Below are 16137 nucleotides of genomic sequence, written 5' to 3' on the forward strand. Positions count from 1 at the left end.
CACCTGTTAAAAATCATCTGTTTCTACTCACACCATTACATTTTTTAAAATTCATTATTGGCCCTAAATTGCTCCAACTCAAGCTTTTTTTTGGAATGTGTTACATCTCCTGAATGGCAAGAATGGATGTATATATAAAAAAAAATGAAGCTGACCAGTCTAAACCTTAAATATCTTGTCTTTATACTGTGTGTGATGGATTGTAAGTCAAAGCAAATTTTGAAATCACTGATTTCTGTTTTTCCTTGTATTTCCCATATCATCACATCTTTTTTGGGTTAAGGTTATAACATATTTCTCCCATACACACATAGATGGAATTTTATTGAGGTAAAATTCACTTGGCCCTGTAAGAGCATTGAACATAAAAATGAATGAAGTCATTTGTGTACTTTTGTAACCTGTCCTGCTGCACATGTTTAAAACAGCCCTTAGACTGATGTCACAACCTCTTTTGTAAGTTGCTTTGGATAAAAGTGACAACTAAACAGTGCTGCTGCTTTGCAGTAAGGAGACTGTGGAAGATTGTGGGTTCGCTTCCTGGTTCCTCCCTGTGTAGATAGCGCTTTGAGTACTGAGAAAAGCGCTATATAAATGTAATGAATTATTATTAAACAAATAAATATAAATATAATGGTTTGCACCTTGTGGCTGCTGTTTTCCAACACAGACACAATGTACTCAGTACATATTAAAAGTATAGTGTCTCTAAAGAAACAATGGACAGGTGCCCTGTCTATGGTTTGTTCATTCCTTGTGTCCTGTTCTTGCAAGGATAGGTGTCAGCCACCATGCAACCCTGCCCTGGATAAGCAAGTTAGGAAAATGAATGGACGGGTGCCCTATACTAATGTGTGTAATTATAACTGTAAAAGTTGAAGATGGGTACAGTGAGAGATTATATAGTCGTGGGACCATGGGCAAAAAAGATCCCTAGTAGTGCTCACGTGCAATAGTTATTGGAGTTACCAAGGGTCTCATGTATAAACATTGCGTATGCACAAAAATGTTGCATACATCCGTTTCCACAATCACATCGCGATGTATAAAAACTAAACTTGGTGTAAAGCCCCACACATTTTCACGGTAGCTCAATCCCTGCCGTATGCAAGTTCTCTGCTTGGTTTTGCAAACTGGTGGCACCCAGCGTCAAAGCACTGCTTTTGTTCCAGTGTGGTTTCCCTTTCTTTTTCAGATCCACGTCCCTGACACAACTTTATCAAATACTCTGAAATTAACAGCATATTGTTTATTAGTTTAAGTCATCTGATTGTAATTAACTTGTAACAATATAATGGTCCACGGAATGGCCAAACTATTCCAAATACCATAGCTGCTTTAGCGTTGTTACTCTCACTGCAACTTCTTCTTTCAGCTGCTCCCATTAGGGGTTGCCACAGTGGATCATCTTTTTCCATATTACTCTCACTGCACCACTCGGAGTATTTATATCACTGTATCTGAGTGTGGAATCACAGCTCTACAGCAGATGATTGGAAATAGAATTATCGGTACACAGCATTGAGTACATGCTGCCTCAGCCATGCTGTCTATTTGAACTGCTCTCATACGACAAACGCTTCAGAGCCTTTCCTGTACGGACCTCGCGGTTCAGAAACAGTTTCATCCCAAGAACTATAAACGCAGTCAATCAGTCCATCAAGTGCTCCTTGTAGAACTGTTTATACTTATAAGTACACTTACCTCACTGTAAACTTGCGATACAGTTATAATATTGCACAACCTGAGCCACTTTATAAAGCTCCTATTTGCATATGATAACGATATCATTTTTAAGATGAAATGCAGCAAAATATCTTTATTACATTATACAGATAAAATGTTAACATCATTTAAATAATGTATATTGTTAATAATTTAATATGTGAGGACATGGTGGACAGTGGTATCGATGAGCTGGGGCCCATTCAGGGATTGTTCCTGCCTTTCGCTGGCGCAACACTGGAAGGATAGATAGATGGAATAATTAAACATGTACTACGAAGATATTTCAATGCTCCTTAAAAATTTTGAAAAATCGGCGTTCTAAGCTTACAGATGGCTTAACATCTATTAAAGAGCTGATTGTGTGGCGATTGGGTACTTGGAGAAAGAAAAGGAAGGACAGGAATTTGGGGTTAGTACTTTTGAAAGAGACAGTACTGCTGCAATAAATTATTTCATCAAAGGTTGTGCACAGGGCAGCAAGCATCTTGCGTGAGGCAGGAACAATCACTGGACGGGGCGTCAGCTTGTCACTGTCACTGCGCCACCGTGTTCTCATGTTTAATACAAGCTTTAATTGATATGATATGAATACTGAAATTATATCAAGTATACATCTCAGTATTTAAATTATTCAGAGCTGTAATATTACGAATCTAATGGATTCTGTGTGCGGTCAGAGGAAGAGAAAGCCCGTTTAAGAAGCACATAGTGATTTACACACATAGAGTACATAGAAGAACACACACAAAACAAAGCATTTAACATGCTACATTAGTTACGATGGTATTTGAGAAACTAGTAAATTAAATGATTTAAAGATGAAGTTTATGATGTTCTACTTTAATGACAAAATAAACTATGTGATTAAAGTGGAAATTTCGAGATTAAAGTGGAAATTTCGAGCTTTTTTCCCCACTGTGTCCCTATTTTTTTTTCTCTGTACCCTAATAAGCTTTCATATGACACTCAGATGGTGGGCTACGACTTGCCTTTTCACGGCGACTTTGATATCTGAGAACTTCTTTTTTATTTTGGGCACTTTGTGAACTTGAGCTTTCAAGTTTCTGCGACACTCTATGTCACTCAATCAACTTCCTTTTGTTGTTTACACCACTGTTTAAACCAACAAATAGTATGTTTTCCATTGCCTCCACTTGGTATTCATTGAAATTCTTCTATTTTCCCCATGCTTTTGCCATTGCCTTTTCACAGAACGCTTAGCTTAAGGGCTATTTATATTGATTTGCATTTTCAAAGAGGCGTAATTGTGGGAGGAGTAGAGATTGGCAGCAGGCACGTGCGTTACTTTTCACGCTGACCGGGATTTATGGAGCGGAAGAACATGGAAGTTGGCATACGCACAGATTTATGCATCTGGATTTTTTTGTGCGTATGCACATTTCCGCTTTTGCCTGCACATCATGTTTTAGTGTGAATTCTACGCATGGCGTTATGCATGAGGCTCCAAGTCTTTCCTGATGTTATAAGGTAGTGGTGATGGCCAAATATGTCTTCATTTTGGTCATAGCACAATAGAAGAAGCTAATATGTACACAGTATTTTACAATTTGCAAGACAAAAACCTTGCAACTCCACTAACTGTGATTTAAATGCTACAAATGTGTGACTTAAATGGCAGGTGTTATTGATTCGTGAAATAAAACAATATTGTGTATGTGAAGCTCAGGATATGGGAGAAGCCATCATTTTCTCAATTTGTCGAAAACTTGAAAGATGTGACATACTAGGTTTTTCCACAGTTGGTGAGAGTGCCTCTTAGCACACAGTGCTGGAATAAATCATTGGCAAAACTTGCTGCAGAATAACTGAGAATAACTGATCAACTGAGTGATACATATTGAGAGTAAAAGCAAATGGAAACATGAACTCATACAAAAATGGTAGATTACTTAAAAAATGTGAGTTTAAATTCAGTGCCTAGCCACTGTCTGTGCGGATTTTGCATTTTTCCCCATGTCTGAATGGGCTTTCTTCTTGGTACTCCAGTTTTCATCCCAAAATTCCAAAGATGTGTGATGAGCCATCTGAAATTAGCTCCTGCTTTTCATCTTGTGTCGCCAAGGTAGACGCCACAAGTGCTGGTTGAGCAGCTTTGTGGATGTTATGCTATTTTAAATACATAAATTTGACTCTTGCCGACTAGGACAAAACTGGAATCAAAGGAGTTAAAGCCCAAAAAGAAAACTTTAAGGAAGTCAGAAGCAATGAATAAAAAATTCATCACATCTACATACATGGCAGAGACGTCTATTTTGCCTTCTTTACCACTGTAAACCCCCCCCCCCCCCATGGATGAGACTGCTGGTTCCTAAATAATCAAAGCTTGCAAAGTGCAAAATATTCCAAATGATCTTATTTAAATGGAGAAACTGTCTCATTAAAGCTACAAAAATATTTTCAGAGGGGATCCTCCTCTTTTCTCAACTGGGAAAGAACAGCTATTTTGACCCCCCCCCCCCCCCCCTTCCTCCCCCCACCACCACAGCGGGTACTTTTCAAATGCTAATGCAACAAGGAAAAAGCTTAAGAGGCTTCTAATGAACATGATGAACATGCAAATGAAGGTTCACTGCTAATTCCCTGCATGTCTCTGGGGTGCAACTAACCACATCTCTAAAGTCACATCCATACAGGGAGCTTAACCCCCACCACAAGCCTCTCCCATTGACACAATTGTCTTTGAGAACCCCTTGGGTACAATGCACAATTTTGAACAAGTGCTCAGGCCAACTGTCTGCCTAGAGAAGACCAAGTACTCAGGATTCAAAAGCTGTGCCCATGTCACGTTCCTTAGGAGTTTGTACATCATCTTAATACAAAGAGCAACCCAGGAATTGCCTGACTGCTCCCGGAATCTTTCAGCAATTGCTCAGTCATTAATGCCGTTGTTCTGTGATGCTGCCTCTTCTGGCACAAAACTAGAGAAAGATCATCTGACTGCTAGATTATCTGCTCAGTGACCACTTTATTCAATCCACCTGTTTGTTAACATAAATGGCCTCCTCCTCCTCCAAATAGCCACGTGACTAAGTTTCAGTCTACATGACATGAAGACACAGTTAAGAGGCTGCTGACAAGTCCATGCCACCACACCGGGAGACTTCTGCTTCTTGTTTCAGTATTGACATTAATATCTGGACTATCAAGAAGGCGTGGAGCTATAAATCCAATGTGATAGTTAATGTATAATGGAACAGAGTCTCTAGGAGTCTCTTGTGATAGCATCATCTGTACAATTACTGCACACTTATCCATACACATTGGCCACTATATTAGGTACACCTGCTCATTAATGCTAATACAGGTGGAGCCAAAATGAAGTCCCACATTTCTCAAGGTCATTACGTGAGATACAGGCAACCGAATGGGTTGGGGTGGGGGGGTCCTTTGATTGCCGATCCATTGTAGTTTTTCAGTTGGCTACATGCCTTGGTCAGCTATGCAGCATGCTTTTGCTCTCAAAGCGTTCTTCAAAAACAACGTATCCATCATCACTATGCAATGCGCCTTCCAAACGCACTTTAGTATTCCTCCTAACGGTGACATCCCAAATCGGGAAAACAATTCTTCAGTGGGTGGCTAAATTGAGACAGATGGGCACAATATTGAACAGAAAATCTCCAGGCTGTCCTCAGACTGTATGAACGCCTGAAAACTTCCAAGCTGTAAGGGCATCAATGTTGCAGTCTCCTAGACGTTCAGCGCGCAAATCTGCTTCTGCCTTAGGCATTTCCAACACATCTTTGAGGAGGATTTTGCATGAGGACTTCAATTTCCATCCATACAAAATGATGGTAATGCAGGAACTAACTGAGAGAGACTGGGAGAGCTGTAGAGAGTTGTGCGTGGACATTTTGCAAACCGTTCATCGAGAGGCCATCGTCATGTGCAGCGACGAGACACATTTTCATTTGAATGGTTGCATAAATAAGCAAAACTTTCCCAACTGGGCTGAAACCAACCCACGTGAATTTCATCAGAGACCCCTGCACAGTTTGGTGCACCGTTGCAGAATTTGCCATTGTAGGCCCTTACTTTTTTTGAGGAGGAGGAAGCAATGATCACTGTCACTTCAGAACGTTACATTGAAATGCCAGGGAACACATTTTGTGGCCGCAGCTGGAAAAAAATGAATGCGGTGGACACCTGGTTTCAACAGGATGGAGCAACAGCTGATATGGCGTGGAGATCCATGCAAGTTTTGCAGGAGATGATCTGCCTGTGTGGTGATGTCAGGTGGACTTCACGTTCGCCTGATCTCACTCTGTGCGATTTCTTCTCAAGTCGAAGGGATACACAAACCGACTTCAAAACCTTGAAGCCCTCAAGGACGCTATTCGCCACAAAATGGCCGAACGATTCATGCGAGCGTTCAGAAATCGTCTCAAAGAGTGTATTGCTAATAATGGCCACCATCTTGAAGACATTTTTAAAACACAGAATGCAATCTATTTTGTATGCCCCTTCTTGTATCGTAATGCATGTAATTATTTTATGTTGTAGTGTTTTTGTAGAATAAATGTTTGAAATGTGGTACTGCTTTTTTCCTCACCCTGTACATTACTCCTAAAAAAAACAACAAATCAGGTGGTACTAACTTGCCCTATATACACAGTCTCCAGCTCACAATCCAACACAGGGCCTTTGTGATGTGATGGAGCAGGACATTCATTGCAAGAATGTGTACATAAAAAATGCAAGTCAGCATGGACCAAAATCTTTAGGACTGTTTCAGACACCTTTCGGAGTCCATGCCTCCAAAGAACTCAAGACATTCTACACAGAAAAATTAGGTTGAGAGGTTTACAGTGTCATTATTGTCACAGCAGCATAATTGGCGAGTATGACTACCTTACTTTGAAAGGTCTGTCTCTCCTAACTGAAGCATATTAGAAAACATTTGTCCTAACCAAGAAGCAATATATTACATATCAAATATCAATGTAGGAAGTCTGACCCAATATTAAATAGGTGGGCCTACTTGTAATAAATTGGCGCGGAGTGCATCATATCCTAATAAGCAGGCCATGCAGTCCAGTGGCTAAGGCATTAATCTAAAACCTTATGGCTGCTGGTTTAGTCCTTACCTCTGACTCCTTCTGCGTCCACGATCAAAATCACTTAACCGGTCTGTGCTATCATTTTAAAACATTTTCAAATCTGCTAATTCCAATTTGGGGTCACATGGCCAGAGCCTACAGTGTTAGCACTGTGAGCGGGGCAAGGCATAGACCAGGGTGCCAGTTCATCGGAGGGGCTATTACTTAACACACACCCCCCACATTTGGCCACTGATGGCTAGCCAATTAATCTAAAGTTCACGTCTTTTGGGATATGGGAAGAAAACCAATGTAAACATGGTGTTAATACAATCTTCACATGGACAACGACCAGCCAAAAATGAGAAACCTGGAAGACGGACCTGTGAATCAGCATCACTAGCAACATCATTATTATGTCATCCACCAATGTAAATGGGAACAAGTATACTTTTTTGCGATAATTAACCACTTTTACACTTCCATATTTATTTTCTTCTAGGAGGTGTCAGTGATGGGTAAAATCTCTTCCAGTTATCATAAACAATTGCAGAATCACAAAAGACGAACTTCTGTAGTTTCCCATTATATTCAGATTTCTAAATAAAAAACATCCTTGCCTGAGTTTCAACATCTTTCACACGGATATGGAAATGGATCCAAAGAATCAAATAAGTCCCTTTTGTTAAAAACCATGGTAGCAGTTATCTTTGTAGCCAGCTCTTTAAATCTGATGAGTGCATAAAGTTTATGTGCTGCCTTAAGGTTAATGCTGTGCCAAGACTTATTTAGTTGGGGCAACTTTGATTTCGTACTGACATAGGGATTGGGTTTTTAAAGTGCAAGTGCTTGTCTCAGATTTAATGTGTGTGTGTCTGCACTGATGGAAAACAGCACACCAGGTGCCTTCTCGATGAAACACAACTATGCAATGGTACCTGCTCCTCGGCCAGTACATACAACTTAATGCAACTGCAATGTGACAAAATTATTCTTTTTTCTGACTAACAATATGAATCATAAGTTTAAATGCTATATGTCCATGCATTTAATGTCAGGATCTTTCTAACTCACATACAGTCAATCATTCTTCAACCCGCTATATCCTAATACAGTGTCACGGGGGTCCGCTGGAGCCAATCCCAGCCAGCACAGGGCGCAAGGCAAGAACAAATCCCGGGCAGGGCGCCAGCCCACCACAGGGCACACACACCAAGCACACGCTAGGGACAATTTAGAATCGCCAATGCACCTAACCTGCATGTCTTTGGACTGTGGGAGGAAACCCGAGAACCCGGAGGAAACCCACGCAGACACGCAGAAACTCCACACAGGGAGGACCTGGGAAATGAACCCAGGTCTCCTTACTGCAAGGCAGCAGCGCTACCACTGTGCCACCGTGCTGCCCTAACTCACATACAGCAAATATGAAAATAAAGTTTTGAAAACAATGCAGGGATTAATGGTCGCTAAATAAAGAAATAGATCAAGTACAATTATTTTATAAGACTGCAGCTAATTCACCTTGTTTGTTCTATATTACAATACACCGATATCTGTCGATACGGGGCAGGCCAACAATTAATTAAAAAAACACAGCTTAGCTGAACCTTCCACCATATTTGCATAACAAAGTTAATAAACTTAAAACTGGTAATTATAAAATAATTCATCCACAAACATTTTACAGTCTCTGTGTCCAGTTTTGATACTTTGTTGTGTAGTGCATCTCAACAACACTTCTTACATAGCAAAAAAATACATTTTTGGAAGTGGAATAAACACAACTGGAAAACTAACAGGAATTAGATTTGCCCTTCAAAGTGTAACCTCTGAATTTAGTGAGAAGGAATAATTGCAAAGTTTATTTAGACTGTGTATCACTACAGAAAGCTTCTAATAAAGACGGTCCGTAACAGAAAAGATGCTATTTCGTTAAAGAGCTGAAAAATGAATCGGCCAACCAACCAGCTTTGAAATACCAGCATGCATTAATCTAGCTTGTGTCTCTTTTCATTGGATTCTTGTTTGCTTACAAATTTCCTTGCAAGACATGCTATGCAAGATTGATTGATTGACTAATGAATGAATGGATTTATTTATTAGTTTGCCATTAAAAACATGGCCTGACTGCTAACTCAGCAATAGCAGTAAATCCAGAATACCTCCCAGTAATACACAACCCAGTAATACACAAAGGAGTAACATGCTCGAAAATGAGAGGGAATGGCATCCAGCTATAACACCTACCAGGCCTGCCAGTATAGCAATTGTTATTAAAAAAAAATTTAAAAAGTGAGGAAAAGGCTCTCTGGTTACTGCCAACCACACTGTCTAGAAAAGCCATCAAACCCTCATTAAGGATACAGTGGATATCAGATGTTTACATACACTTCGGTTGAATTCTTTAAAACTCAAATTACAATCCCCCCCCAAATATTTTATACTAACAAACTATAAATTTGGCAGATTGTGTAGGGCAAATGTAATGCCCACAGGGGACTGGGCGGTCTCGTGGCCCGGAACCCCTGCAGATTTTATTTCTTTTCCCCAGCTGTCTGGAGTTTTCTTTTGTTTTTTCTGTCCTCCCTGGCCATCGGACCTTACTCTTATTCTATGTTATCTAATGTTGTCTTATTTTAAATTTCTTACTTTGTCTTTTATTTTTATTTTCTTCATTATGTAAAACACTTTGAGGTACTTTTTTGTATGAAAATGTGCTATGTAAATAAATGTTTTTGTTGTTGTTTTCCAACAATGTCCACAGACAGAATATTTCACTTTTTATTAAATATATCACATTTCCCGTGGATCACAAGTTCACACACATGTTGTTAATATTTGGTAACATTGCTTGGAATTCTTTATTCATTTGGAGGACACATTTGTGACTGAGCTTCAAGTTCTTTGCTGAGCTCTTGAGATGTTGCTGCAGTATATCTACATAATGTTCCTTCCTCATGATGTTTTGTGAAGTGTATCATTACCTCCTGCAGCAAAGAACCCCCATAACACGACACTCCCACCCCTATAATAATAATAATAATAATTCATTACATTTATATAGCGCTTTTCTCAGTACTCAAAGCGCTATCCTGTGCTTGATGGATGGGATGGTGTTCTTTGGCTGGCAAGCCTCACCCTTTTTCCTCCACAAATAATGATGGCCATTATGCCCACCCAAACAGTTCAGTCTTGGATTCATCAGACCAGAGGACATTTCTCCAGAAAGTAAGATCTTTGTCCCCATGTGCCATTGCAAACTGCAGTCTGGCTTTTTTATGGCAGCTTTGGAACAGTGGTGTCTTCCTTGCTCAGCAGCCTTTCAGATTATGTTGATACAGGACATGTTTTACTGTGGATAAACAGCAGTTACTTGTCTACCAGTTTCCTCCAGCATCTTCACAAGGTCCTTTGCTGTTGTTCAGGGATTTGAGTTGCACTTTTCGTGCCAAAGTATGTTCTTCTCTAGGAGACAGAATGCGTCTCCTTCCCGAGTGGTATAATAGCTGTCTGGTCCCATGGTGTTAATACGTGCGTCTTATTGTTTGTACAGATGAAGGTGGAACCTTCAGGTGTTTGGAGATTGTTCCCAAGGATGAACAAGATTGGTCAAGGTCCACAATTATTTTTTCTGAGGTCTTGGCTGATTTCTTTTTTATGTCAACCAAAGAGGCAATGAGTTTGGTGGTAGGCCTTAACATCCATCCAAATGTTGACTCCAATTAGGCTAATTGGCTATCAGAAGCTAATTATTGTCCAATTGACGTCACTTTCGGGAATTTTCCAAGCTGTTTAAAGGCACAATTAACAAAGTATAATAAAAAGTGAAATACTCCGTCTACTGTGGTGGGCTGGCGCCCTGCCCGGGGTTTGTTTCCTGCCTTGCGCCCTCTGTTGGCTGGGATTGGCTCCAGCAGACTCCCGTGACCCTGTAGTCAGGATATAGCGGGTTGGACAATGGATGGATACTCCTTCTGTGAATGTTGTTCGAAAAAATGACTTTTGCACTGCACAAAGTAGATGTCTTAAACGATATGCCAAATTTGTAATTTGTTAGTATAAAATCTGTGGAGGGGTTATAAAGTGAGGTTTAAAGAATTCACCCCAAGTGTATGGAAATGTCTGACTTTAACTGTGCAAGACTAAAGAAAATGACTTTCTGGAATTTTTTTAGCTATACCAGCAAGCTTAGGGATACTGGCTTCTACTTATACCTAAGCTTGGTTATCCAGTTTGGCAGTACTGGGAAAAAGGGAAGGAAATGCTTCCAAAGGACATTTCAGCTGTGTGTACTTGAAAACAAGAAGAACAGCCTCCTAATAACAAATGACTAAAGATAATCTTCTTACGGTTTCAGGCAAGTTGGCAATGGTTTTAAACTTGACGCTGCACCTTTATGAAGAACTCAGACAAACAGAATGATTGCCGCGTGTGTGCAGCTTTACCTAAACTTAACAGCGTTCTTGAGAGGCGTGTCACCAAAGCGATCCTTGGCATAGACAGTTGCTCCGTGACTGAGCAGGTACTGGACACACTTGAGATGACCCTCACAGGCGGCAACGTGAAGTGGCGTCCGTCCATCATAATCCTCACTGCTCAGATTACCACCCTGAAAGCACAAACAGAAGAACAAGGGTGTTTGACAGAGCCAACGAAATGCGCACACATCACTGTAGACAGGATTCTAGATTATTCCAATCACAGCAATTTCATTGACGTTCACACAAAAGTTATGTTGGTAGGGTTTGACAATCTGTCACAAAGCCATTAACTCACCCAGCCTTCCAGCTCAATTTAGTGCAATTAGTGGTCTTTCAGACAGAAATAACTTTGAGGTTCTCGGCAAAAGTTCAGTCACAAAAGTGAATCTAGGCCATAGTTATCGAGTATAACAGCATCCAGAAAATAAAAACACTACTGTAACAGAGAATTAAGATAAAGCTTTAAAATAAGTGATGCATAAAAAGAGCCAATCAGAAATGAAAAAATGTATAATTTAAAGAAAGGAAGCCAAAATTAAGTAAGTACCAGGGTAAATCAAAAAGTAAAGGCATTTTGGAAATTACTCAGTAACCACAATGGACAGAAGCGGACGTAATACAAAACGTTTGTGATGGCTTATGGGTAACTTGAACACACATAGCACGGTGCTCTGCCTTTAGTTAGTTGAAGCGAAGATCAAATAAACTTGGACACTCTGCTGTGGGATCGGACCATTACTGAACAACGCACCATAATGATATTTCTTTTGGCACATTGGGGAAACATGCAGAAATTAACCAAGAGATGTTGGCTTAGTACAAAAATGTAAGCAGCAAGACTCAATGAAACATCTATGAATGGGAAGAAAGGTTTGAAGCAGGAAGAACAAGTGTAGCCAACGAAGCTCGATGCAGTGCACTGTTCAACGATGGTCTAATCCCGCAGTGGAGCGTCCATGTCATTTGACCTTGGCTTCAAATAAACTGTGCTGTGCATGTTCATACTACCCATAAGGCATTGTGTTGTATTGTTTCAGCTTCTATTTGTTGTGGGTGCTTCATAATTTTCATGGTTCCTCTACTTTCTGATTTACCCTCATAAAATATCAGAGTATAAAAAAGGCTAATACTTGGAATGGGAAATACATACACACAAATGAGCAATTTAGTTGATCTGACACAAAATAAATACTTCAAAAAAGTTACTTGAAGCAATACTCTAATGAATAAAAAATATGCAGGTTTAAAATTATAAGTAATGCTGCTATAGTCTGCGTGGGTTTCCTCCGGGCGCTCTGGTTTCCTCGCACAGTCCAAAGACATGCAGGTTAGGTGGATTGGTGATTCTAAATTGGCCCTAGTGTGTGCTTGGTGTGTGGGTGTGTTTGTGTGTGTCCTGCGGTGGGTTGGCACCCTGCCCAGGATTGGTTCCTGCCTTGTGCCCTGTGTTGGCTGGGATTGGCTCCAGCAGACCCCTGTGACCCTGTGTTCGGATTCGGCGGGTTGGAAAATGGATGGATGGATGTTGCTATAACTGACTTTGCACAATTCTATTGTACAACAATGATTGGAATAAATTGTTAAATATAAAAACAAAGCAGCAAATGAAAAATGTAAATGGAAACACTTGTCAGACAAAACATTTTAAAATGAACACAAGAAAGTAAAATACCAAATACAATAATAAAACAGGAGAACAGTAAAAACTAAATGACACTACAATAAAATAAGTGATTAACGTTACAGGCTCACAGGTCCAAAGCACTCATTCAAATCCCATGCCTGCTCGCTTTCTGTGTGGAGTTTGTACTTTCTCCTTGTTTTATCGTCTAGGCAGAGCCGTTAGTGTTCGGTTAGCCGAGGATTCTAAATCGGCCCCCTTATGTGGGAGTGGGTATTACAATTGGCTTGTTCCCCTTCCAAGGTGAGTTTCTGTCTTGTGTTTGATTTTGTTAGGATAGCATCCAGCCCCCTGCACCTTTAAAGTGAGCTAACAGGATTTGAAAATGTTAAAGTAAAATGAAATAGTAAAGAATAAATACAAATTTAAAAAACAAAGAAATGTATTTAAAACCAAACAAAATTCAAAACGAAAAAATTCTAATTCAATTACAATAAAAACAGGATATAAAATGTAAAGAAAATAGAATAGGAAATAACTTAGGCAGGGGTAGTAAAAAAAGAGTAGTAATGCCACTAATGGTCAATATTGCTCAGTTTTTTGTTTTAATTTAGCCCTTTATAAAATGACATCTGAATTTAGAAAAAATAAAGGTAATGCTGTATATCTCAACTATGTGTGACATCTTAGAAGAACAGCAGCACTGGCACATTTAGAGCCTGGGACAGCACTCGAGAAAGTGCACCAACACTACTGGTTATCCAAAAGACAAGGTAACATTAACAGCCATACTAACTATGCAGATAGTCTAATAAAAACATCTAATAACGATGAGTTAACATATACAATCTCTGATTTCTGTGGCTGCGTATTTACTCAGGTAAATAGACAAATTAAATAATCACTTAGTTTAAAGATTGGGGTTTGGAGTTCATCTTTGGGGTTACAGGCCAAATTACCACTCCAGTTGACAGAGAAAGCAGTGAGATGTTTGAATGTCCCAGTGCTCCTGTTCACTATCTTTTCTTTCTTTCTTTCTTTCTCTTTCTTTCAAAAGCTGGAACTCTTCATCGCTACGTATTAATAAAGAACAAATCCACCTCCAAATGTGGGTGGCAGTCCTCTCCAAGGTAAATAGAAATTTAGGCATATTGAAGTCTTTTATTTCTGCTTGTGGTCTTTCTCACCCTAAATTTGGCCTGAATCAGGTATCAGGTTTCATTTTGGCATCACAAAGTGGTCCATTTCACAGGGAGAAGCAAATAAACTGACCATGTAGAACAAAATAAAGAGATTCACCCAGCACATTTTGCAGAGCTGAAGGCAGAGCACTATGAAGGTGCAGCAGCAGGTTGGTCAGGTTCTACTAGGCCAGCAGGCACAGCCCACCTGCTGTCTCTCACCACGCCAGTCAGTCACCTACTTACAGCTTCTTGGGTTACACTGTGACAGTTGACAGAGATGTCACCATGGTGTCACAGTGACACACCTTGACACAGTCCAAAAGACTTATTAAAATGGCCAAGGCCATGGCTTTCCTTTCACTTTCTTTAAAACAGTGTTTATTCAGGAGAAGAATGGCTAAGGAAATTCCACAGTAACACACAAAAAACAAAAAAGACTACCGTATGTACTAAACTGCACATTGGGTGCCCCAGCTATCAGGTCATATTTTAAATCCATTGCAAAATTCTTCCTTTTGGTGGGTTGGGGTAAGGGTGTTATACCTCCAACAAAGAGCCAATGTCAAAACTGGCCTCTTGACTAAAAACCCATTTATGTTTTTTGATAGTGAAAAGGGCTAAACTAAAATTGTCCAGTCACTTACTGCTTGTCTTTTACTTAAAAGAGGTTTCCCAGATTTATAATGAAGTACCAGTACTCAGTAACAAAGAAACAATACCACAGCCCCAGAAAAAAAGAAAAATGGAAGGACAATAAACAGTGTGAAGCTTTTATGGCAATAATCTGGGAAGAGCAACACTGTAACAGGGCATGGCACATCACAAGCAGAGTGAATCTTGACTGTTAGCTTATTACAGCATCATCTTCTTCTATAATACGCTACCGTGGCTGTTCGTTTTTCTGTCCACGATTTTAAATTACCTGTAGCTTGCAAACCGTTTCACCTATTGACTTGAAATATACTACATGACGTCTACTATCCGCTTTCGAGGTGATGATTTTATTACTCTTTTTATTTTTATTTTATTTATTGTAGAATCAACTCTTGGCAGAGCGCAGCAGGGCGGCCGTGCGTACGGGCGCCGTTCTCATTCCCTACCACCTTCGCTAATCATTCTTGAGGCAGACTGAAGACTTAAGTGACAGATTAAGTGAAAAATTAAAGAATACGTACTAAGTAATTGCAACACAACGTACTAAGTAATTGCAACACAAAAACTAACTTAATCGGGCAGCACGGTGGCACAGTGGTAGCGCTGCTGCCTCTCAGTTAGGAGACCCGGGTTCGCTTCCCGGGTCCCCCCTGCGTGGAGTTTGCATGTTCTCCCCCGTGTCTGTGTGGGTTTCCTCCGGGCGCTCCGGTTTCCTCCCACAGTCCAAAGACATGCAGGTTAGGTGGATTGGCGATTCTAAATTGGCCCTAGTGTGTGCTTGGTGTGTGGGTGTGTTTGTGTGTCCTGCGGTGGGTTGGCACCCTGCCCAGGATTGGTTCCTGCCTTGTGCCCTGTGTTGGCTGGAATTGGCTCCACCACATCCCCGTGACCCTGTGTTCGGATTCAGAGGGTTGGAAAATGGATGGATGGATGGAAACTAACAATCAGTTTTAACACGAAAAGATGCAGACAAAAGAAGAGAAGCAGTGGGCCGCTAGGGTGGAGTAAAGAAGATCTGCTCAGGAAGGAACAAGCACATCAACCTCTGAGCAAACGAATGATAAACATAATAATAATAATAATAATTCATTACATTTATATACTGTAGTGCTTTTCTCAGTACTCAATGCGCTATCCACACAGGGAAGAACCGGGAAGCGAACCCACAATCTTCCACAGTCTCCTTACTGCAAAGAAGCAGCACTACCACTGTGCCACCTGTGAGGACAGTACAGAGTACAGAGAAAGAGGATGACAACTAGGAATGTTCAAGTCAAGGGTATTCACTGCACGTTATTGTGTAGTGTGCCGTTACTGGTAAAGTATAATGTTTGACTTTATTAGACCCATCTAGAATGGAGGAGACTCTGTTAGGAGGGGCAGTAACTTTAAACATCTTGAAGTGT

The 16137-nt window shown here is 40.3% G+C and overlaps 1 protein-coding gene across 1 annotated transcript in view; it reads right to left on the minus strand.

The window, feature by feature from the left end:
* aspg (asparaginase homolog (S. cerevisiae)) overlaps nucleotides 1-16137 on the minus strand; it is a 158554-nt gene that overhangs the window by 29887 nt on the left and 112530 nt on the right. The window contains exon 13 of the mRNA XM_028821645.2: nucleotides 11237-11400. Coding sequence (XP_028677478.1) covers nucleotides 11237-11400 — 164 coding nt within the window. The remainder of the gene's footprint in view (nucleotides 1-11236; nucleotides 11401-16137) is intronic.

The sequence above is a fragment of the Erpetoichthys calabaricus genome, chromosome 16 (assembly GCF_900747795.2).
Source record: "Erpetoichthys calabaricus chromosome 16, fErpCal1.3, whole genome shotgun sequence".
In the NCBI taxonomy this organism is placed as follows: Eukaryota; Metazoa; Chordata; class Cladistia; order Polypteriformes; family Polypteridae; genus Erpetoichthys; species Erpetoichthys calabaricus.